Source organism: Buceros rhinoceros, unplaced genomic scaffold (genome assembly GCF_000710305.1).
Source record: "Buceros rhinoceros silvestris isolate BGI_N320 unplaced genomic scaffold, ASM71030v1 scaffold17606, whole genome shotgun sequence".
Lineage (NCBI taxonomy): Eukaryota > Metazoa > Chordata > Aves > Bucerotiformes > Bucerotidae > Buceros > Buceros rhinoceros.
Genome location: NW_010415957.1, coordinates 1 through 25,137, shown reverse-complemented (window position 1 = coordinate 25,137; position 25,137 = coordinate 1). Strand labels below are relative to the sequence as shown.

Sequence of the window (25,137 nt, the reverse complement as noted above, 5' to 3'; positions counted from 1 at the left end):
GGTGGTCAGTAGGCCGTGGGCTGAGGTGTTGTTTCGGGGAGTCCTTATATCCCCTCTTGGGAGCTCTTCTCTGGCGGCAGCCGGTGGCGAGCTCACCGTAGAACACAATCTTAGGAAGGCGGTGATCCTCCATCCTGGAGACGTGCCCTGCGCATGTCTTTCTAGAGTAACTTTTCACTTAGAGTCACTCACAGACTTCCTAGTATTTAAATACACATGTCAAACTTGAATCTGACTAGGAGTGTAAGGCAAATTAGAAATACAAACTCAGTTTGTTCTTCTGTATAGAAAAATAAGTTTAGTACCTCTTTGTATCTTGCTAGCCTTAAGCGATTTCTACAAAGTTTAATTAGGAATTGTTTTACAGTAAAAGTTTACTGATTCTACCTCTGGAAGCTGAAATTTTAAAATGAGAGTAAAAAACTGACAGGCTGCCTAAGCTGTTGAGAATCTTACCACAACTATGTCAACCATGAGACAAGAAAGAGGAAAATGGAAGAATAATCCCCAGCTTCAGATGTATTCAGGTTTCAAACCCGTCTGTACTAGCAGACTGTTGAGATGTACGTACCACCTCTTTGTAAGAGCATAACGAACATGTAGTGTCTACTATAAACTTTTTCAAAGACAAAGCCTAACAAAGTCAAAGTCTACCAACAAAGGCTTTCCAAGACTGACAGCGACTGTAGAGGACAGTGTTTTAGAGAACAGGAAGGGGGATTTGAATCCAACTCATCTCCTCCCACAATCTAACCTAATCAAGCTTCTGAGGAAAGAGTTATTTTCTACCCACTAAAGGGAGTTAGTGTCTTTTCAGCATCTCTGTTTTCCTTGACTTACTCATTATCATAGTTCTGGCAACTGAAAGATGGAAGAATTTAGTATAAACATCTGAACACCTGAAATCATTTGGATAAACTCATTTCTGCATTTCAGGTGTTGGAGCTGAATAAAACTCAGACCAGAGAGAGAAACAGCTTAAATGCTTCAAATTCCAATTTAACAGATACTTAACTAGAGTAGTATAAAAGAAGTCCTCAAAAACAGGAGCTGTGGTGCATCTCAAACTATGTTATTAGATACAGAGAGCAAAAACTAAACACTTGACCTCACCTCCCTTGCTCAGCAGTCTGCCTACTTGTAAAGTATGTTGTGCTGGACAGTAAGTAACAGCCCACTTTAAAGCAACAGCTTCAAACAGGAATCAGATGAAGGCAACTGTTCAGCGCCATAAATATTCCTGCTTTCCACAGTAATCACGCAAAAGTATCCTGAATAGTGAAGCAACTCCACAGCTAATGAGGTGTTGAATGCTCTAGACAAATTAAAATAGAATCCTTAGTACCAAATTTAATGCCATTGCTTTCACACCAATAACATATTAATGAAGTTCAAGGACAGAGGATCTGAACAAAGTACTCGTAGAGCTACGATGTCCATGAAAACACTGACATATTTCATATGAATAGCTTAACACAATGGTCAAAGATGCGATGAAATCATTGTCCATGCAGAAATGGGGAAAATACCAGTCTCGTGACGTCCTTACCTCAGTAACGTAAGTGCTGGGTAAATCAGAATGAGAATCCTCTTCCTGTTTCAGGCTGGCATCTGAAATCTCCTCCTCGGTTCTTACCATAACTCCATCCATCAGCTCACTACTACTCCTGCTGCTGAATTTGGAGGCATCGTCTTCATTGTAGGCTGACTGTTCTTCATCACTCAGCTTGGACTGATGGATATCATCCGGGAAAGTGTTTGTTTCTAGGGTGTCGGGAGGATCCGTCAGGTCAGCTGACTGAATATCTGAATCAACATTAAGTTCTGCCTGAGTGACAGAGGAGGAGATGTCTTCGGCAGCCACGGTGCGGATTATGACACTGGGCGTGTGGCACTGCACTGTGACGTTGTCACCTGTGTTTAGCAAATGCTCTGGCTGGAAGCAGCGTTTGCAAAAAGAGGCACAAACAAAAACCAAAAAACATCAGAGACTTTCATCCAAGTATCTTCAAACCTTTCAGCAAACAAAAGAAAAACGATTTAAAGAACTCATTACTAAGTGTAATTGAGAGATTTACATATATTGTATGTCTGTATAGTACTGCTGGGGGGCAAGCCACTAGATGGAGACATCCTGTTCAGCCCCAGGAAGAACCAACTTGCTTCACTAAGCTCAGTTTTGAAGCAACTTGAGGTTGCTTTTTAAACACAATTAAAAAAAAGCAATTCTCACTCTTAGTATTTTAAGCAAAGTAACACTGTTGTGACTTAAGAACTGCTTTGCAAACTTAACATGCACATATAGAGGCCTGCATCATCATGTTTCTCTCCACCCACTGCCCGAACTCCAGCCTTTTCACTGCTCAAACACCTACCGATAAGGCATGAACTATGATCTGCTCTGGGGAGGCTGGAGCAGCAGCAGCAGCCGTTAGGGTCATGGTAGGACTAGTCGTCAGTGTTAAAGGAAGGCCTTGGCTTGAGCTTGTCTGTAGTAAATATGTACCTGGTGTTCCAGTTGGCTGGAGATGGAAAGACTACAAAAAAACAGAGGAGTTCAACACCCAGCCCTCAGAGCACACTTATTTACAGGAACTAGCCCAACTGTGACACCCACCCCCCCCGCCCCGGAAAACAAGCAAATAAATCAATCCAACCCCCACTGCACTGGCTGCTGTACTGCACTGGAGAAGTCCGAAGAAACTCATCTATAGCCTTAGGCTACGTAGACAAGCATTAACACCAAGACTCAAACAGGACTGGATTATGCTGTGGAACAGCAGGTAAGAAAGAAACAAACCCAACACTGCCATGAAAAAGAAACTGTGTTATCAATTACAGTACAACAGAACTGAGACAATCTTTACTTGCTGGGAGCGTCCTGTGGCTCCATTATATCCAAGCTCAAAAAACAAACCATCACAAAGGAAAACTTCACAGCACTAAAGGCTTTAAGACAGATTTAAAGCATTTAACTGTAATTCCCGTATTACTCCACTGCTCTAATGAACTACACTTTTAGAAATACATTTTGCTTTGAACTTTTAAGTTTCAGATGTTCTAACTTTCCACTTGAGAGCTGGTTTTTTGGTTTTGGGTTTTTTTTTGGGGGGGTGGGTAGGTGGGTGATGGTGTTGGAAATGCACAGTTCTATAGTGTACAAAGCAGCGATGCTTAAAAGAAAAAACCCAACAGCAAGTATCAGTTCTGTGTTACTTACAGGAAGAATCTCAAAGGTCTGTAGTGTTCCACTGTTTAGTGTTATTGTCTCAGAGTCAACAGCAGCAGCAGGGGAATCAGTTGAGGCTGCAAAAGGAAGGGAAAAAAAAGAAAAAAGTATATAAACCAAAATGTTTCAGCCCTGCAGACACTGAGACACACTGTAATTTCTACATAACAAGGTACTATTATTTCCAGTAGTAAGAAAAAGAAAACAGGCTACAATCTGAGTGATGACGTTCTCCAATTGGTACCCAAGCCACAATACTATTTAAAGAGGGCATTCCACAACCCAGCAGCGCACAGCAATGAAGCAGGAATTTGTGCACAGGGTTAAAAGCAGACAAATACAAGTTACCTGATGTGATCTAATTACTTTTTGTAATGAGATTTGTAAGGAATTAACAATATCCTTCAGATCACGTATTACGTGTTTTAAACTGGTCACATTTAATATTGCTGTTTCCCATGGACCTCCTTTTTGCTGTATTTTTAACCTTTTCTACCCTCCACAGTATGTCCACTGCTGATGAGACATCAGATGCTTCCCAAGATACTTGCCTACCCTCTGTGTTATGCTTGCAGTGTTCAAAAGCTCTAAGTATTCTTACTACAAAAGTGTGTAATTATTTATGCAATTGTCTCCATTAATTCTAAAAGTAACAAAGAGCAGCCCTGAAAACAGTTCAAGTTCACCAGGTCCAAACAGCTCGTACCCAAAGCCTATCAAAGATATCAAAAGCCTATTCAGAACCATGATTATTTTTTTACTCTTAAAAAAACCCCTCCCAAGTTCCAGGAAGCTGGAGGCAAATTAATACTTTGCTTGGGATTATCCAGTAATTCCATAAATACTGAAAGGGCAAAAGACCTACATGATGACAGCGGTGCTCCAAGCACTGGTCACTTGGCCATCTCAGGCTCAGTGGCTTCAAAGCAGAATAATTTTGGTCTCATAAGAAGATACAAGCTCTGATTTGGAAGCATTTATTGTTGCAGTGGCATGGTCAGGGCTTCTTGCTGCAGGTTTCCTGGCACGTAGTAGCAGCCAGCCATGAAGCGTGGCCTGCCTGTCACCTATCCAGTTACGTGCATAAAGCTTGACAGGAATTAGCCCTTTGAAACCCCAAGTTTTCTATCAAACGCAGCTGAAGGAGGCCAATAGGTTCAGCTCTTATGGGATTTGGAAAGACACAGCACCAAATTCACCTTGATTACACCAACAGAAATCCCTCAGGAAAGCAGAGTGAATGGGGAGAAGGCTCTTCAGACAGATGGGGGCCAGTGTAGTCACAAAATAACCATTAGAGGCTTCAATTCAGGAAGGACTAAAGGTTACGGAATACCAGCACATCTCGCCTGCTCATCAAAACACAACAGCTTCGGCCAAGCTTGGCTTAAAGTCTGAGACCACTGACATCATGACAGATAAAAAAGTTCTTGGCTTGGTGTTGCATGTCATTCTAGTTAAAAAATAAACCGGATGAAAGGAGGACGGCCCTTAAGTAGATTATGATAGGTTAGTCTAATGAAATTATAAACAGAAAGTTGTTTACCAAATGCCTATCTAGTCAGTCTGAAGAATCAGTTCTTAGCCTGATTAACTAATTTTGTAATCAGCTAGACTGAAACACTACAGGTTCCTAACAGAATTCACAAATGAGAAACGGTGCATAATAGTATAAAATGGAGACAAGGGGCCGCATACGGGGTGACTGGAGTTACTTAATAAGATTAGTTACAAAACCAAGCAATAAGCACCTCAATCAAAGCAGACCTGGTGAGATATGTTTGATAATGAGCAATGAAGATTCCCATGAAGAGCATGGGAAACACTAACTTAAAAAAAACACAGGGGTTAGAGCAGATCATCAGCTGAACATCAGCGTGACTCTGCTGCTAACACTTTTCTGAGTGGTTGTGGCTAGAAATAACTGTATAATAAAAAGCAGGACTAGGAAAAACATTATATACCTTCCCTTCAGCGTCCTTCATCAGGACTTAGGGACAGCAGCATACATATTTTACAGAAGGAGATCTTGTACGTGATATCCATTGTTCTGGACAAGAGCTACCAGAAGAAATTTAAGGAATAAAGATACATATATACTGCATCTTCTTTCAGAGGCTTGTGTACCGAAACCTTTTCCACGAACGTGTTGTAACGTAAGCTCTTGTTTGCACACAGCCATACACCCACAACCCCTATGTCCAGGCGCTCCAACTACAGCTTCTCAGCACTATTGCCACAGCAGTACTGACATCTGCCTAACAAAGTTAGAATCAGACAAATGGAATCCAGAAATCCTTAAGCTGAAGTTATGGCAAGACCAAAGCAGAATTAATAAACTCCTTTAAGACATGCCCACCCCACCTTAACATAAGAAAGCTTTAGGTTTCATCAGAGGACAGCAAGTTGTTCATTTCAGCTACTTACAGACATGCGTGATCTGAACTGGAATCTGCAGAGCTGCCATAGGGCTTGGCGCGTTGCCTGCGCTCTCTTCTAAGCGAGCCACTCGAATCTGCACGTGCTGAACCCCCGAACTGGAGTTAGTGTTCGGTAATCCACTGCCAGATTTGTTCTCCGAAAGCTGGTGCCCTGGGTTGTTTTTTTGGTTCTCATGAAGTTGTTTAAGACCCTTTATCAGCACTGAGAGAAAGAGTACTTATGCTAAAGCGTGTTGAAATGTTGCATGTGAGATTCATCCAAAGTAACCCAAAGCCTTCTGAATTTGGAACTTAAACAATTTCTATCAACTAGAAATTTAGCACATACATAAAACACATTTATAGTCAGCTACTGGGGTGAACCTGATTTTCTCAAGGAACCTAGACATTTCAGGATGCTTGGGACAAAAACAAAACAAAAAAAAGAGAAAAGCTCATTAAAATTTTGGACCTGTCTAAAAACACATGTTCTGTATCCCCAAGCTACAATCAAGTGCCAGTACTACTCGTTGTGTAATGCTGCTACCAGAAATAAACCCTCCCTTCTTACAAAACAGAAGCAGATTTCTTCAGGGGGTTGACAGAAGTGTCATTGGAAATAGGGAGCAAGAGAGAACTAATCTCGCAGTGGCTATACTACAATTCTTCATCTGGGCACAAAGTGCACATTGGCCCCATAAACCCACCCATCTTTCTCCCTATGATCACTTTGGTCCCACTGAGGGAGCAGCTGACATATATAAGGTTACAAGAGCTGAGGCCTCTGGTTTCCTCACATTCAGCAAACTGCTTAAACATCTCCTGCTCCTGACAGCATGACGTGTTGACTGTGGAAAGACAGTGGAGGCTGTTGATTCAGTGGCGTGTTTCCATTATGAATTATTTCATGCAACAACCACCTGGTAAGCAGAACGGGGCTCCCCTCTCAATTGCAGCCTCCAGGCATGACTAATACATAACCTCACTGACGACCACAGCAAAAGCATCCATTAAATCACATCTTTCATTACAACTTGACTAATCTGGTTTTTTTTTCCCTCTCCCCAAGTCACAGAAAAGGAGGGCTGAAAGTCACTGGAATACTCTTTGGCTCAGGCACTAGCTTCTCCAAACAAGAATGAGAAAATACTGTGAGAGATGTATTTGGGGAGCTTTATGCTCCTGATTCCTCCCCTACTCCTCTCTGCGCAGCTACATCTACCTTCTGTCTATAGCTACCGTTCAGCACGTCTCACAGATTACATTTTAATATTTTACAGGTAGCAGATGTAACCTGAGGTGATACTGTTCAGCTGCAGATACCTGTCTTCCACCTGAAGAAGTCACTGCCCTCCATACCAACGACCATCACCATCATCATCTGAGATCTGCCAGCTGAGCTGCTTAAATGCATGCTCTCCCTTCCAGCAAAGTGAGGGGAGCTGGCAAAATCCGCTGTTCAGTTGTAAACATCAGCTTGGCTTGTTTTGACTGAAACACTTAAGGATTGCTTGTCTGAGCAATTCAGCCAGCAGATCCAAGGGACCAGTAATGTCCAGCAAAGGAGCGATGTGATGTTTGGCCAGCAATGCTGTGAGCAGACAACAAACTGCAGCCTTATTCCTTTGACATTTGTGAAAGGAGCTTTCAGAAGAGAAGCGTGCAAGTAGTACGTTACCAGGGAATGAAACATCTTTGTGGTTTGCAATCTGTCTTTTAATGGTCCACCATTTACTCCGAAGCCATTGTGGTGAGCGGACACTACTCCATCCTTCAGCTAGTAAATCCCAATTGATGTCATTTTCATCAGAAACTTCAAGTTCCGCTATCCTGGCAGGATAGAGAAAATATTTACCTGTTAGAAACTACCCTCCAGACTGGAAGGGGTGCTGCACATCTCCGGTCTTGTCACACGTAACAGCGGCAAAATGGCATGCTAGTGAATAGTCCACCAGAGCTCATGAATCGACACAGGCTTCCAAGGCGCCACGCTGCCAGAGGTCAAGCAGAATCATGAACAACAGAAGATGGACTAGACCTGTTAGATGATCCAGTCCATCTCCTTGCCATGCAGGGTTACTCTCCTTATTTACATAGACATTAGGATTGATCAGATTATTGTGAAGCATTCCCAATGATGGTACTTGAAACTTTTCTCTTTGGAAAACCATTCCCCAAAAACATCTCCAAGGCAGGAAATACTTCCTGAGATTCACTCTGAAATTCTACTTTATTAATTTCATGTCATGATATTTACATCCGTTTTCTCCTAAATAACACTCATCCATCCCTAACACAGGTTTTGCCTCCTCTCAGATGCTTCTTAGCCAAAGCAGGTGAAGTTAACTATGGTATTAAACAGTTCCTCAGATATCAATCCCATCAGGCTCTCCAGGTAAGGGACAGTCTTCACAGAATTTTGGCAGATGTTATGCACACACCACATTCTACCAGAATCTGTCTGAATACTATAAATATCTCTGAATTGCCTCCAGTTCATCTGTTTGTGGAGCATATGAAGAGAGGTGAACAGTGAGAAGGGAAAAGGTTTTTGTGGAACTTAAGAAAAGTTCTCATTAGCACTGACCACTCTCTCTAGCTAAAAAAAAAGGAAAAAATTAAAAAGCTACCAAACCCAACCCCTACAGGATGAGTGAAGGACACCTGCACAAACTGAAACAGACACCATTTGTACAGACATACTAAGAATTATAACCAGCACATTCTGAAATGTGGAATCAGATTTCTCATTTGGAGCAAATGTCAAACAGCTTCAGTAATTTAGTCAATACTGCTTTGTAATTAGTGCTTGGATTCCCTAGATGTCTTGGCTTTTTATTCCCACCCAAAACTATCAACCATAAAAATCCACTGGCTAAAACGCCTGAGTTAAAGGCATTCAAAACAGGAGGAGGACTGGAGAGAGCAAAAGACCTCCAAGCCAGTTCAAATGTAGTCAAAGATGCTGACATCCAATCAGTGTTTGGTGGCCTACATGAAATTAACTTGCAGTCCCAGCTCTTTGTAGACAAGATGTCCACATCACAGAAACCACCACCACACTTGACCCTTGTTGGTCATCTCAGCAGAGAGGCCAAGGACTGAATGGGCAGGGAGACTGAACTACCCTCCAGTTAAGGGTTAAAGCGCATTGGTGGGGCAACGTGTGGGAAGCTTGCACGGTCGCTGCCTGTGCTGTACCTTTTCTGTGGAATAAAGAAGACTTCAGTCTCCAGGGTTTTCAATCTGACACCTTTCACGAACACTAACATTCACTAAAAAAACAAAAAACAAAAAACAAAAAATATGTTCAATAATAAGTCTCTGGGAACTGTAAACACAGCAGTGATTTTTGAAGAGTCCTAGAGTTTTTAGTGTCTAAGAAAGCAGCAAAATGGACCCCAATGGAATCCTGCTAGCATCATGTATTACCGACCTTTAAAAGTAACTAAAATAACAAACCTCAAGATCAGATTTATTTCATCTTCCTTGGTCCACTCGGTGCCCCCGCTTTGTTTCCAGTTGAGATAGTTGAGCCATTTAGAGCGGCATTGCTTTTCAGAGCGTGTCCCGACCCTTTCTGCCACAGCAGCCCACGATACACCTTGTGTGACAATGTCACCTGGCTCTGTGCTAGTCAGCTCATGCACTACTTCTGCTAGTCTTTTTTCTTCTTTCTCCGTCCACTTTCCTGAAAGAGAGAAAAGCCCTCCAGCTTAACAGCACATACTCCTCCTTCTGATCCATAACACGTCAACAGACATTTACCTTCAGTGCCTCACACCTTATTCCAGATGCAAACAGATATAACTGTTCTTAGTAACAATTTATATTGTGCCCATTCTGGAGTAAGAAATGCAGAATTCCATTGTTTTGCTGCCAAATTTCTTTCTCTTTCTCTTGCAGATGAATGAACACCAAACTTACCAAAGCAAACGGGTCCAAGCTACCAGAATGGTATTAGTTGGAAGTAAATTTACCATGCTACAATTTAGTACACAACAATTGAGGTCTGAGCGAATTTTCCTTCCATTTGACTGTATTCCCAAAGAAATAAACAATACTTTACTCCTAAGGGGCACCTGTGTCTTATCTGACACCAAGTATACAGAGTATGTTTATAAACGTTAAACACAAGTGAAAGCTGTTTCTAATCCACCGCAATAAAATACGCTCCCTGTGGCATAAATGTATGATGAATGAGGGACTGCAGAAATAAACCAAGTGTTCTGCTGTTCAAGAAGTGAAACTGGAGAAACCGATACCAAACGCATTCTAAAAACGTTCCCAGATTTCAGACTGTAATTTCCTCAGGTCAGAGTCACACATCTCTGAAAACTCCACTGACAAGGGCAGAGCTGAGAGCATTTAACTGGGATATATATCCACTACTGACACTGGCATTTACCTCACCTGTGTTGCAGGTATCCTTCATCAGTCTACAGCGATCTTTCACCGATGAAGCACTTCTCCCCAGTGCAGCTCCTATCGTGGCCCAATCGTTACCGTGCTTTATTCTCAGCCTAAAGAGAAACGTGCTCATGAGTACTACAGCCAGTTATGAGACTACCCAAATATCAATGTTCTCTAATAACAACAGGATAAACCCACAGTTTACAGGCTTACAGACAGACTGGGGAGTGACTTTGATGTGACAGTATCGATATTTTCTATCATCACTGCTAATTTGTCTACGTGTTCTGAGAAGCCTTTTGGGCCAGCTAAGCCCCAGGACACTCACTTAGTATCTAACTGTCTTGCAGGAACACTGTGAGGCTGAACTCCTGGGTTAAATACAATACGAATGTCCAGATAAACAGCCAACATCCATTCTACAGAAGTTCCTCAAAGGTCTGCAGGTGGTACAGAGATCAGTTGAGAAATCAAAGTAATGCCCAATGAAAACTCGGGCATCCGACAATTTAAATGAAGCAAAATACTGCATGATCATGTTAGTGATTCTAACTATTATTTTCCTCCCACACAAGACAAGAGGTTGCTTCACATGTTGAGCCATGACGACTTTTGACACATCTGGAACCACAGGCACCTTGCGAATGACACGAAGCAGCTGAACTGATCCAAACACATCCGTCAACGCAGTGAAGTGCACTCCCTTCCTTCCCTCAGTCCAACCTGGTTGCTTCAAACTGCTCAATCCTGGAAAGCTCCCAGGAGGTAAGTCTGCAGCCCCTCCTCCTTTATCTCCCAGGTTCGCAGTCAAAACCAAAGAGCCTTACTGACAATTTATGTACCTAATACTTTGTAGGGAGATCCTACCCTTGACCTGACACTTTCTTTAGAAGTAACCTTTGCTCATGTTTCCTAAAGAAAGGGAATTTATTTTTCACAAAGACAACTGCAAAGGCCGACTGTGCTTGTAAAAATCTGAAACATTTCTACTTTCAGCAGAAGCCTTGCTTTAGAACGGTCTTGCATATTGCTTATGTCCTGAATACACATTAGAAAATATTAAAAAGGAATCCAAATGTAGTTTCATCTCTCTTCAGATTTAGTGGCCACTATTTTTTGATAAGAGTTGGAGCAGTCAAATCTGCTTGTAACTTTTCAGTGATTTCACATAACAAAACCTGTAAAAACCACTCAGGCTACTAAATACAAACACGTTAACCTGACCTTATTCTTAAACTTACTCTTTAAGCTTTTCAATTTCTTCAGGAGTATACCTAAGCAACAGATAAATAAAAAGACATTACTTTAAACAGAAAGCATACAGCACAAATATTTAGTATTACACATTTAGTCACACCAAGAGATTAAGGAATTTCAGCTGTAAGGAACAATCTGAAATAATGCTTTGAAAGAACATGAAGAATAAACGCTATTTTCCACATTAGTGCATTTCTAATGTTATCTGGTCTAACATTCCTCTCACTTGCCAGCAAAATTCCTCGTTCCTTATGATCTTACCACTAAGAACAGAATTAGAGTTTTGTGTATTAGTATCTCAAATAAAACAGCCATTTTTTCTTTCCTGTTTCAGCTCACTATCACCATAAAGCTGATTTTCCATTAAAAAAAAAACTGAGATGGTATTTTTGATTTTCTACTACCTTTGCAAACTAAAATCTAACATCCTTTTCAGCACTTCTGGACGTTGCCACATTCACTGTTCTACAGATGGGCAAACCAGGGGCACAAGGATGAAGATCAAGTAGTTCAAAGTCACAGTTCTAGAAAGAAACTGTATCTCAGCAGATCCGTGCTTGTGTCAAAGCCTTCTAATCACACCAGAATCCTCTCTGCACCTTTGTTTTCCTTTTTTTTTTTCTTTTTGAAGTTGTGAACACCATTGATTTAACACGACTATTGTCAAGGTTCATTTATCAGAATTCAGTGGAGGTGACTCGTGCAGGAAAAGCTAAGTCTGTTTAGCTAGAACTTCTGTCTCACACGTAACATGTCAAACATTAAATACATGACCCTACTCACACCAATAAAAACATGCAGCATTAGAGGTTTTCATACTTTCCAACATGGTTTCTGTCATCATACATGCGAAGAACTCTTCTATAGACAGCAAAGAGAGGCCGATTCAGACCCCAAGCTATTGTTCTGTAGAAATCTTTTCTCTCGTCTTTTGACATTTCAAATATAATTTCAGTGGCATCTTTTATTCCACGGGCCTAAAAGAAACCATTAGAAAACATCAAAGCACAAACGAAACACCTTAGATAAAGTCTCCCAGAACTCAAGGAGCAGTACGCTTAAGAACTGAAGCCCAGCATGCTCTTACACAATTTTCTATGTATCTCAAATAGAGCAGTCTGAAAGTTAAACCGAGTATTTATCAATTAACTACCTCGAATACAAAACCATGAACACTAGGCCTTGTGGTGCTTTTTTTTGTTTGGGTTTTTTTTTGTTGCACCAGAGTCCAGGCAGACACAGAAGCTCTTTCACCCACATTTGTCCAATGTACAGTTTTAAGATCAAAAATTGAACAGTCATTTAGAACATCACGGGAAATATCCTGTGGTGGAATTGGCCTGGTGTCATACAAGAGAAGGTTATCAGACAGTGCTATATCAATGTGATATATAAGTTATGTATTCCTTATCTGAAAGCAATATTTCTTCAATTAAACTACTTGACTTTGATTTCCATCAGAACAAGACAAATTGATCCAGAAACACGGGAGTTAAGCATAAAAGGAAAGCTTTAGTTTAACTTCAGCTAGAAATCACTGTTTCTACTATTCGAAGCAAATGGGAAAATAATGAATTGAATGAGTTATCAGTAACTCAAAGTTAGTCAGCTTAAAAAAAGGTTCTGTACATTTAAAAAATAGTATTAGCTATGAATGATTTTGTGGCAGAAATTCTAATACCTGCATGTACAGTCCCACTTTCTACAAGTAATACTGAGGATTTTTACACCAATGAAGACTAAATTCAGAGCTTTCTTTGAAGCACAAGTGAAGGATGGTGTATTATCCAGTTTATCTATTTTCAGCTGTAAGGGCTCAGCTCAAACATTCTCAGCTGTAAGTACCACAAATAGGAGTTATGGGCAATTATCACTGTCAGCATGTTAACTGTGAGCCTATTTTTACAGTCAACTCTGACACTGGTATATTAAGGGGAAGAAAGCAGATACAGGCATCCTGCTAGCGTAGTACACAAATACAGATACAGCACCAAGGAACTCTGGAAGTTGCATTCAATACTTTTTAAGAAAAATTATCTCTACTCCTGGTGCAATTTTTCCCCTCTGCCTTCACCCAAAGGTTTCATGACTGATGTATATTCAGAGAAAGAGATCAAGCCACTTGAACATCCCAACATGAAATTTTAAGATGGGTTATATTCAGCACACAAATTAAAAGCAAGGTACTACTCAGGAGTCTTAAATCCTATGTATGGATATAATTTTCTTATGAATTTCAAATGGATAATGACCATTTTTTACTATGAACAGGTCAGAATCACTTATTGCATAGTCTGGGAATTACTAAAGAAAACTGGTTTCTAGCAGGAGCTGCATCACCACACCAGCCAGCAGATAACATACGCTAACACATACCTTTAAATAGCGCTCAATGTTACTCATCAAAATGTCGATTTCTTCCTTTGACCACATCCCTTGCTTCCACTTATGGCCTGAAAACAGAGACCACAAATTACTGAAGTGAAAGTCACCAAAACACTAAGAACCAAAATATCAGAAAACACAACTCTCATTACTGCCATTAACAAAGAAAAGAGTAATTTTAGCTACTTTAACCAGAATTAATTTTAAACAGATGTTATTTCAGAACTGAAAACTGTCAACTAATGTTTGAATAATATGAGTCAGACTCCTCTTCAAAACTAACAATTTTTAAAAAACAGAACTTGAATTCCTCTATTTGCTGTCAAGTCACATTTTCAGGCATTCTCTTCAGCCACAACTACAAAATTTTTGTCTTTAAACTGACAGCTGAAATTTCCATGCATTCAAATGATTCCAGAAGCTGGGACTTAGAATGTGACTCATAATATTACTTGAGGAACTGGCAAGAACGTGGGGTTCTCTTGTACACCTTATTAATTCCCAACACGTGAGTAACGCTACCTACTGCGAGTGCTTTTTATAGAAGTAAATGCTCCACCTAGTCTATTTTGACAAGCTGGTTCCTCTCTCTCCCTTTTTTTTTTTTGCATTGGGAACAATGCCCAGTGGTCGCAATCAAGATAAAGACTCATGGGAGTGTTTCATTTCCCAAATAAAAGTGGTAAACCAATAGAAACAAACGTTATTTTCTCCTCTGTCTATGCCCTTAGTGTCTACGCTGCCAGCCAAGCTTTACAAGCAAAACCAATCAACTTTATTCAGAGAGAAAATTTCAAACCCGAGGGCTATCAGTAAAACATTGAATCATTTCTACTCTAAATTCATATATGGATTCCTCTTTTTACCCCTCTCGTGCTCAGATCATACTTAATATTAACTATCACTTATAATTAAGATTATGCTGGTGACCCAGTTTACATACTGATGTGTGCTGGCTACCTGCCCATCTCTGCTCAGGAAAATCAGGGTACTTCCTTCTCAGCCTGCTAATTACCAGAGCTGAGAGGCAGAACACACCAAAGAGACTGTTTACTCAAATCCAATTATAATGAAAAGTACAGGCATTATTACTAACTCCGTTGGAACTGATGAGAGAAAACTCTTTCCTTGTGCCTGATGGCTTCTTCCAAAGCTACCGAGACAGAATTTACTACTGTAGCTGGGATTCACACCTCTATCCAATGATGTGAGCTGACTTAAAGAGACACTGCTACTCTTTACATGCAATAACCTTTGATATCCAGCTACTTTAGGAAAGGAAGCATGTTTTGCATATTCAACCCCAATGTTACTGCCCACAGGTCTTCAAAGAAAGCATTATCAAGGGAGACTACTACCAAATGATGAGCTCAGGCAACACAGGTCCAGCTCAGCTTTCTGGAGTAGAACTCACTGGGTAAGAGCTCATTTGCTTCTGTGAGACAAAACCATTACTTTTTTCCTAAAGTTTTCTAATAAAAAAACCCAGTTGCTTTGGAATGACTGGAAAGGATTTAATTTTTTTTTTCCCCCTCCAGCAAGAGGTAAAGTCAGGGTAAGAAAAATAGAGAGACTGAAGAAACTGGAGAGACAACACGTCTTCATGCGACACTGAGTTGTTTCTCTCAGTTTAGAAAGGAACTTCCCCTTGGGCAGAAAAAAAAAGAAAAAACCAAGACTCTGAAGTTCAGTAGCTACTACATGACCGTGCAGACACATTTTGAAAGGGAGGAATGGCAACGGGGTGGCAATTTTAGTAACAGTGATGATTATTTCAGTAGATCCTGGCCTGCATAATCCCTCTTCTGAAGCAACTCCATTCCAGGAACTGTTTAATATGAATCACAACGCAGTGGCCAGACTCAGAGGAAGATGTATGAACCTGAGCACAGATTGTTTCTTTTCCTGGTGTACTGTTTTCCAGTTCTCTTCCACAGCTCCTGGAACCACTATCACCACTGCAAGCATGGCCCCTCTTCCTCTCCAAGCATATCTGGAGTTCCATCTTTCTCCTTGTATACAAAGTGTAAGCGGGATGGTGAAGACTTAACGCATTAGATCTTTCAGCATTTTGAGAATCAGTCTTCTCAAATGTCTTCACTAAAAAAGCCAGACCAGAGATTACTTTATATAACCTGCACAGTGTCCTGAGACATTTGGAATAGCTCGTCCTTTTACAGTGTGGAGAAGTGCCTTTGAAATACCCTACCTTTATTTGTTAGAGAATCCTTATCCTCTTTGGTTGTGAACCAGGCTTGACTAACAGCTGACACTTCTTCATTGCCCATTGGGGAGATATCATCCAGCTGTTCATTCTGAAGAATCTTGAAAAGACCAATATGAAATCATCCAGTAAGGTCTTCAGTTCTTTTTATCACCTTGCATTTAACATGGAGGCATAACTTGAAGGAAAATGAAACCAGCACATCTAGTTACCTTGCTGACTACTGAGGAAGTGCCACTTTTTAGACACGGCATTAAAAGCACATTCACCTTTCTTAAAGCACCTGAGTAAGACTTAGCATCTTAACATACAGATGTTGTGACAATTAACTAGATAACACTCTTTGTCCTGTTTAATGTACCAGAAATAGGAAAAGCCTCGCTGTTTGTGGTGGAAAAGGGCTACATCCAGCATCTCCAACCTAGAACTTTGGTACACTCACTGTATGTAACTGTTAGGACATTGACAAGACAAAGCATATTTAGGCCTGTTAGAAAGCTTAATTTATAATAAAAGAACGAAAGAAATTACAGATACTCTTCTATGCAGATCACTGCAAAGCAAGTAATTATCAGTGGAGGTTCCATCTTTTATTGTTTACTGAGTTGTTCTTTGGGCAGGAAGTTATACTACAAATTAGCTCTTTCACATATAAAATGATCTAATTGCACTTTTATAGAACAACACTTTATGAACAAAATCCATGCTCAAATAAATAGATTAGTTTCATACTAAAAACAACCTTATTCACTTAATAAGCCCCTTCTGCTAGTTGTTTTCCTTTCCATTTCATTTTAAATAAAAACCAAATAGGTCAATACCGAAGTTTTACTGTACCTGAATCTGAGTAACTGTTCCTTCATTAATCTCATCTTCAGCTACCTCAGTGGTAGCAGTCATGGTCACCTCAAAGCTCTGATCATTTTCTGAAACTTCAGAATGGATAAGTTAGTTGTGTATCTTACTCCTGTAACACTTTCGATACAAGCTACAGGTGTTACAACTTGCTACCTTTGCCCTGGAAATGTTAAAGAGGCCTTATCTGGTATTTCTTTGTTATGATTTTACTGTGTCAACAACTAGTATCAACCGTTCCTCTTCATAAAATTTAAATATGGGTTTTGAAACCAGTCTTAGACTTGACGTAACTAAGACTTAATGTGAAACATAATTAAAAGGTGCTTGATTTGGTGCAAACATTTGGTGTGATATTAATACTTTCTTTCCAGGGCTACCTTCAGTATTTTACAATTACTGAAGGATAACACTCAAATTTTTTAGCTGCCTCCTTCTTCCCACGTTTTTCTTCAACATGATAATGCCTTTACTTCTAAGGAGTTTCTACTAAGTTCCACCAAATACACAGCCACTCTAGGTACTGCAAATTGGTATTTTAACTTGTTAGATCTGTTTTGCCTCCCTTTGGGAGATTATACTGAACTACCCAATATTCTGTTAACTTCCTTAAGACTAACCCAGTACTCAGCCTATCTTTTGTATGACAATGTCTACATTAAAAAGACCATGCATCTCAAACTACTGAAACACTAACTGCACTTTCTGATCATTAAGAAAACCCAACTGCTCTTTGCAAGAAGAGAGCATCTAGTTTGTTGTTCATTCATTTTTCCTTCAGGTTACTCAGAGCACCTGGGCCTGCAGTTCTCTCTCTGTAAGGCAGGTTTATTTTGCCAGTACTGTATAGATAACAATTGCTGCAAAACCAGTCAAGACTCTGACGGGTAAAGAGATGATACCCAAGTATATGAATAAAATGTGAAAATAAAACACGCAAAATATTCCACTGTGATCCAAAGAGTCCACTTTTAATCTTTATCAGCAGAAACATTTCCTACAAGAGTACATAAACTAAAAGAACTTACTTGGAACTGCAACGACAGAAATGCATGGAGTGGAATCATCAAGGCTTTGATCATCCTCTGATAAGCAAAGCCTCTTGTGCGGAGGTTCGCTGCTGTCTTCAGAGTCTACTTCATCAGTTTCTAACAACAAGAACATAGGCAGGTTACTTTCTGTTAATGAAGTGGAGGCTTTGGACCAAGTTGTGTTAGCAAAGTGGACCAAAACACAAGGTAGAAGCAAATGTGATAGGCTGGATCAGTGTTTTACTACTGCCCAGGAACCTGGGTCAAAGTTAAGCTCAGTAACACTTCACATGCTTTCTCCAACACTCATTTTCTGTGAGATTTTCTTTCTAAATTCCATCCATAGTCCATTACACACAAAGAAATGCCTTAAGTCTACATAAATTTGGCTACTTGCTCGGTTCTAAGAACCCATTTACACTGAAATAAATCAGAACAACTATATCCTTGTTGGGCACACACATACAAAATGTTGTGATTTACACCTAGTTCCACACTTAATCCTTCTTTAAACTGAAACAGAACAAACTGCAGCACATTAAGCTTAATCCAAGTAGCTCAAAGATTTTGGGGGCAGGGAAGGATGATGGTTAGATCAGTGAAAAATGAAGAAAAAACACTATGCAATAGAATTCTATACCATTTTGAGGGCAATGAAGTATAAGGTTCCCTTCAGTGTCCTGAGTCAAAGTCACAGAGTTCACGGTTTCTACTGTCACTGTGTCAGACTCTTCTTCAACTGTGCTCATACTCAAACCTGAAAGAGCAACACACAGATTACGTTTTCTCAGTCACACTGCCACTCTGACCACAACGCGGCTTCCTCTATCTCAGCCAACCAGCATAAACTCCCGTACAAAATGATGAGTGTCTGTCTGTCTGTCCTTTTGCAGGAACAATTCTATGGTTTAAGACATTCACTTGCCTTTACTTTTCCTGCATACTTAACACATCGTGCGGGGTAACGCTGGACAGCTTCAAAGCTACTTTCCAATTAAAAATAGTACCTAAACTGCCTGTTCAGGAGCTCTAAGGTCTAGAGCACAAGTCCCTGTGAGGAGCAGCTGAGGGAACTGGGGGTGTTTAGCCTAGCGGAAAGGAGGCTCAGGGGAGAACTCATCTCTACAACTACCTGAAAGGAGGTTGTAGCAAGGTGGTGGTCAGTCTCTTCTCAGAAGTAACAAGCAATAGGACTAGAGGAAACAGCCTCAAGTTGCACCAGGGGAGGATTACGTTGGACATTAGGAAAAATTTCTTCACAGGGAGGGTTGTCAAGCCCTGGCACAGGCTGCCCAGGGCAGCAGTGGAGTCCCCATCCCTGAAAGTGTTTAAAAGACGCACAGACGTGGTGCTGAGGGACACAGTTTAGTGGTGATCTGGCAGTGCTGGATTAACAGTTGGATTTGACAATCTTAAAAGTTTCTCCCAACATAAATGACTTTATGATTTGTATTCCACTCTTTCTTTTAACACAAACATAGGCGATTAGTTTTTTACATCTGATATTTTTTGTCTCCCTAGTATTTGTGCCACTGCTTATTTAATAATTTTTAAATTATTATATTACCTAAACCAAGACCGAGAAATATTTTTGTCTCGTCGCAGTACTCCTAGCTGCACCATTTATAAATTGCCAAGTTGCAAAGTTTCAGTCTCCTGCCATGCATGTAACTAAACATGAAGTTAGTATTTTTTCTTTAGCATTGTCACAACATAAGCAACAGAAAAACTGGGTGTTTTTTTTTTTCAGTCTCCTGCCATGCATGTAACTAATCTTGTTGTTAGTATTTTTTCTTTAGAATTGTCACAACATAAGCAACAGAAAAACTGGGTGCAAAGAATCACCAGTACTAAAATTACTCAGAAAATAAGCAGTATACACTGAAGTCAGTGAACAAGGGCAAAACAAAGTGCTCCTGATGATCCCATTTCCACTACAAAAGCACTACAAAGAAATCCAAGCCTTGTAAGGATTTCAATATAAACTACCACTAATACTAAAATAAATAATAAAAAAAAATCCCACAAAACGTTTTAATCCATCAAATACAGAGAAAAGAACCTTTTCTGCTGCACGAGCTAGATAGAATCACATCTAAAACATCCAGGCGCTCTGCAACGATCACATCAGTTTTGAGCACCTGGGTTTGGTTGCTCTCTTCGGCAAAGCTTTCTACGAAGAAAGTATCATCTATTTCTCCTTGAAATGCTCAATTATTTTTATGTGTTTTCTCATGTTAACAACAGAAAAAAATTACTTGCAACTTTTATTTATTTTAAAATACTGTTATTAACAATTTTAACTGATGTTGTTAAAAGATCATTGTCTATAGCTTAAAAAAAAAACCCCAAACAAACCCCATAACCCAACAACCACAACACAATTACATTACAAAGCTTCCATGTACCAGGCAGGGAAACCCATACACCAACAGGTAAGTGGAATTTACAACCTGGATTACAAGTCCCCTGTACAATGTTAATAATATCACTTCAGCAAGAAATGATTTAGTTTTTAATGGAAAAACATGTTCTTTGGTATTGAAGATTCCCAAAAGCAGTGTTTTCTTGGAAGGATAAAACTACTGCCAGTCTTTCACTAAAATTACTTATCACTTCTCAAGCTTGATGAAGACTTGGCACATCTTTAAGCACACGTAGTGACTGATTCCTAGAAAGAACTGGAATTACCCTTCTGAATGCATCGAGAATTTCAGATACCGCTGACATTTTAAATCTGAGGGTTCTCAGATTTACTCTCATATCTACCATCGGCAACAGCTCCTTGCCAAATGCAAGTGTAGGAGGCTGTAACTTTCTTGGGATTCATCTACTTCTGAGCTTTACAGCCTCTGCCCTATCCCTCCCTTCCTAGAAGTGATGTTTGCTGCACGACTATAGCACTGATTTTTAAGAACCACAAGAGGCATCTGTAACTCTAAGACATGAAGAAAGAAACCCAAAGTATTATAGTTATATTCACAAACTGCAACTTCTTCAATTCAGGTCTGAGTTATTCATTCAGCTTTTTCAGAGTGAACAAAGTGGATCACTCTGGAAGGCCAAAAGAAATAGGTACTTTCTGAATGTGTACTTTCTGAATAACTTACTACAGGGAATGCTGTAGCAAAAATTCCCAAAGCTACCTGAAGTGCCACGGAGGATTCTTCTCTAATTATATCTGAACAGATAGTGATAGCATTTATTTTTCTATAATCAGCTAAAAGCACTTGTTTTTCTTCTCACCACTATAAAGGCTTGAAAGACACTTATATTTATAAAACACATTATGTCAATCATGCACTTCACTCAGAGCTGATCTAGAAGCAGCGGGAACTATAGCACCACTGACGGCAGATGAACATTCCTTTTTTTAATTTGAAAGAATACTGAAAACCAAATACAGAGATAGCAAAGCTGGGCCATTCTTTCATCAGTAACACAGGATTTGCTGAGAATAATAATAAAAAACCACCAACTTCCACAGGATTAGGCTCCCAAATGAAAAAAAACCCCAGGGAGTAATTAGGTTTGTCCGTTTGCATTCTCTGCCTCCCTGGTTTGCTATGCTAGAAGAGAAAAAGACACAGCATGGAGGCGACCCACACATCCAAACCTGGCATTTCCATCAAAGCTGGGGAGGAAGATACACCATTCGATGGCTGTGACTCTGCCACTTGCACACAGAGTTGTAACAGGACTCTAAAGAGCTAACAGCTGAGGCACCACCTCTAAGAGCAGCACTGGTTCTCCTGATGGAGTCAGGTGTCTGCTCTCTGCTTCAGCTCCCAGGCACTCCTTACGAAGCACCAAAACCTGTGCAGAGCACACTGATGAAGGGACTGTGGTTCCCCAATAAGCACTCCTCAGTGAAACTGCTCGACTGAGCAGGGTTTTATGACATTTTGCCCATCTCCACAGAATGGTTTATCCCAACAGTAAGTGTGGGCTCTCCAGAAAAAAAAAAAAAAAACCTACGACATTCTGTGTCAGATACGCTAAATCTCAAGTATCTCAAGTTTTATCAGTAAAGGTAATAATAACCATAACCAAACCTTGAGGAAAGCTTAGTAGGAGCCAAATCTTTATTTGACTGGAAAAATTCCCATCATCTTTACTGCATATGGTCTTGGACCTCAACCGACTGCAAAGAACGTGAGAAGTCAAGTCAAAGTCAAATGCGTATTTGGGGCATTACTTTTTACTCGTTAGACTACACAAATACAAGAAAAATGAAGGAAACAAACAAACTAGTCCTTTCAAGACACATGTATAGCAGGACAGGAGCACTAAGTTGTGAAGACATGAATTAGTGCCTGAGAGGTGAGAAAAAAATCTCAAGGAACCGCAGTGGTGCTTCGGTGTGACTAGGAAACACTCTCCAGATCTATAAAAATCACTGCTTTACACTTAAATGACAACAGGACAACCATGTATGCTGAAGATAAATCGGATACAGCATATGATGGGACCACCTGGAGTTTCCAGTGAGCTCAGCAGAGGAAGCACAGAGCTGCTGCAGGAGACAACGCCCTCGGATGCAGGCTTCTTCGATACCGGCTGCAGGGACATGGCACTTGCCCAATGCCCCCAATTTATCACGGGCTGACAGCCGAAGCCATGGTAAACAACGCTGTGCCACCGCAGAGGTCTTTTAGGATGTGCCATGAGGATTCTGTTTAATACAGACACTTGCACATCCACTACATGTCTGCTCTTGAAAAAGTTAATTACACAGGTAATGACAGCCAACGTTTCCTAGTGAGAATTATGACATGAGTGGCGGCTTAAAAATCAGTGTAAATTTAGTAAGCACTTTTTGGCTGGTTAGATTTTTGGGTGCATTTACCAAATCCAACATTTTGGCATGATGATTTTTAACAAGTTTCCTCTTAGGAAAACACTTTGCCTACAATAACCATTTAACATAGAATTTCAATATAAATTTCCACTAAAGTCACACGATACAGCAGTTCTTATTTATTAGGGAAACATGCAGCAGATTTAGGCAGAAATAACCCCCACAAAGCTGATTTTATACCAAGTTACATGAAAATTGAACATTTTCATCCAGAATTCCTATAATTCTTCATAAGGCAGATGGGCTCAATTATTCTGTGGGCTGTAAAAATTAAGCACTTCTAAGAAATGGTATTTTTACCCTCTCAGACAGAATTCTGTCACAATGCCTAGTTATTAACTAAATGTTATGTCTCATCTCCTACAGACCGTTGCAAATCTTTTAAAATTTCTACTTGAAATGGTATTAAAGGCTGTGTTCCCTGCATTGTGCAAAAAGTAAAAAGTGTATTTCACTAAATCCCGTGAGAAGCAAAAATTGAAGTTTATTAAGGGAGGCTTCCGGCTATTGAGGCATTTAACTGGAACAATCACACGGGATGCACTGGGATTTCAAGGCATTAATTTAAGAATAATAGACAGGAAACAAATTTTCATTACAGGACCTCATATACCTCAGATTTAAGGAAGCCTGAATGTTTAGTATATTCCATACCACGGCTCTTATGTAGTCAATCCTTACAATACATCGTCAGGAGTCTCTAACATTTGCAGCAATGGACCTTAAGAGAGGACCAAACCAGACAGGTATCAAAAGGAAGGACCCAAAGACCTGAGTTCAAGACAGACCAAGATTTGTTAAACTGTATCAGCACGAGATTACAGTCCTCCAGGAAAAAGTTACATTCTACTCATCGCTGGTAATTCGAGAGGCAGAAACGGGGTGTACGGGAGACATGATGGGCTCATTTCCATCGATCCAAATTTGGCAGAACTCCGTGAGTTCTAGCCTATCCATTGATACTTTAATAAAAAGCACTGAGCATGCTTCAAATGTCACAGAGGGGAAAAAAAAAAAATAAAAAGCCAAGTCCTAGCTCTTTCAAAATTAAAAACACAGTTGTAAGTTTTCTTTTTTGGTAATACCAAATGGCTTTCAGGCACAAGTTATGACTATGGATACAAATCTTGATAAGAGTGAAACGTACATTAATAAGTAATCTTTCTCTTTCATGTAAATCCAGTTTCCTTCTAGGCATTCCAGTAACTTCTTCACCTTTATAAACAGGCAGAAATTTAGCATCCAATAAAACATGCAATGCTGATTGTTATCCTAATTGCACAAGGCGTAAGACAGATAAAGCCACAGCTCTCTCGTTTTCTTAAGAACAGACGAGCACAGCATTCATGTTCATAAATAAGGGACTGCTGGAAAATGTAACAGACTGTACAGACACGTGGAGGTCTTTGTGTCTTATATACCCACCTTTTAAAATCTTGAGTGGTTATGATAAAAATCACTATTTTTAGGCATTCTATTTAAGGAGTTTCAATTCATATTCAAACTTTCTGGTAAGTCATAAAACATAATCTAGACGCTTTCAAGAAGGGTCCCGAAAAGAAGCATAAGTTGTTGCCATTGTTATATTAGTGTGGACTGATGGAAACGGACACATCTCCTTCAGATTCTCACCTCACTGCAGCCTACATCTCCTGGTTTTGAAAAGGGACTTTCGCTGCCAAGAAGCCAACTTACATCTATGGCCAGAGTAGCACTGGCAAACAAAAAGCATTTTCCAGATTACTTCAACGGTAACTCACAATGGCCAGGTGGGGCTAAACAATGGTAACTCTTCGTGAATACATACATACAAATACCATCTATCAGCTAAAGAGGTAGCCAGTGAAGTGTAATATGCTTCACTGTGCCCAAGTGCACGTCCAAGAACAGTGAGAACTCCAAAAGGGGGGAAAAAAAAGAAAAAAAAGGGAAAAAAGGCTTGTCCTACTAGAATCCTTTATTTTGGCAAAACAGAGAGCGTAACTCTAGTGCAGAAAAGCCTGGTACCGCATTTAGATGAAACCTCTGATCTTGGCAGAGTTACACATTTCAGACTCCACTTAAAAATAAAGCCCCAAGCAATCTCAAATCACAGCTCAGGCTGGTTAAAAAGATTATGAAACCAAACAGATAAAAGCCACATGCTTGGGGTACCCCAACCACGGACCCAGACAGACGAAATCGGGAGATTTAAATGCGTTCGTGCAGGTGGCCTTTTATTGCAAACATCAAGGTAAGGGAGTTTAAAACGTAACAGTAAACAAAAAAACAACTCGCATTCCCCCCTGCCCCTGCCCGTCCAAGGCAGCCGAGGTTTGGTAACTCCAGGTTATCCCGCTGTCTCCCGTCCGTCCGTCCGCTTCCTTCCGAATTTCTTCCTGCGCAGCGCTCCCGACGCCAGGCAGCACCCCGGGCAGGCAGCGAACAACGGCCCACGGCCCACGGGAGCAAACTGGCGGGAG

General features: G+C 40.3%; 1 protein-coding gene across 1 annotated transcript in view; it reads right to left on the bottom strand.

Moving 5' to 3' along the window:
- Positions 1-20,644, bottom strand: part of DMTF1 (cyclin D binding myb-like transcription factor 1) — a 24,788-nt gene extending 4,144 nt beyond the window's left edge. The window contains exons 1-15 of the mRNA XM_010137616.1: positions 20,572-20,644; positions 18,455-18,571; positions 17,812-17,931; positions 16,766-16,860; positions 15,914-16,028; positions 13,696-13,772; positions 12,139-12,296; positions 11,304-11,336; positions 10,063-10,172; positions 9,112-9,340; positions 7,328-7,479; positions 5,657-5,872; positions 3,221-3,306; positions 2,376-2,537; positions 1,550-1,936 (exon numbers count right to left, since the gene is read on the bottom strand). Coding sequence (XP_010135918.1) covers positions 1,550-1,936; positions 2,376-2,537; positions 3,221-3,306; positions 5,657-5,872; positions 7,328-7,479; positions 9,112-9,340; positions 10,063-10,172; positions 11,304-11,336; positions 12,139-12,296; positions 13,696-13,772; positions 15,914-16,028; positions 16,766-16,860; positions 17,812-17,931; positions 18,455-18,571; positions 20,572-20,644 — 2,130 coding nt within the window. The remainder of the gene's footprint in view (positions 1-1,549; positions 1,937-2,375; positions 2,538-3,220; positions 3,307-5,656; positions 5,873-7,327; positions 7,480-9,111; positions 9,341-10,062; positions 10,173-11,303; positions 11,337-12,138; positions 12,297-13,695; positions 13,773-15,913; positions 16,029-16,765; positions 16,861-17,811; positions 17,932-18,454; positions 18,572-20,571) is intronic.
- Positions 20,645-25,137: the final 4,493 nt, after the last annotated feature.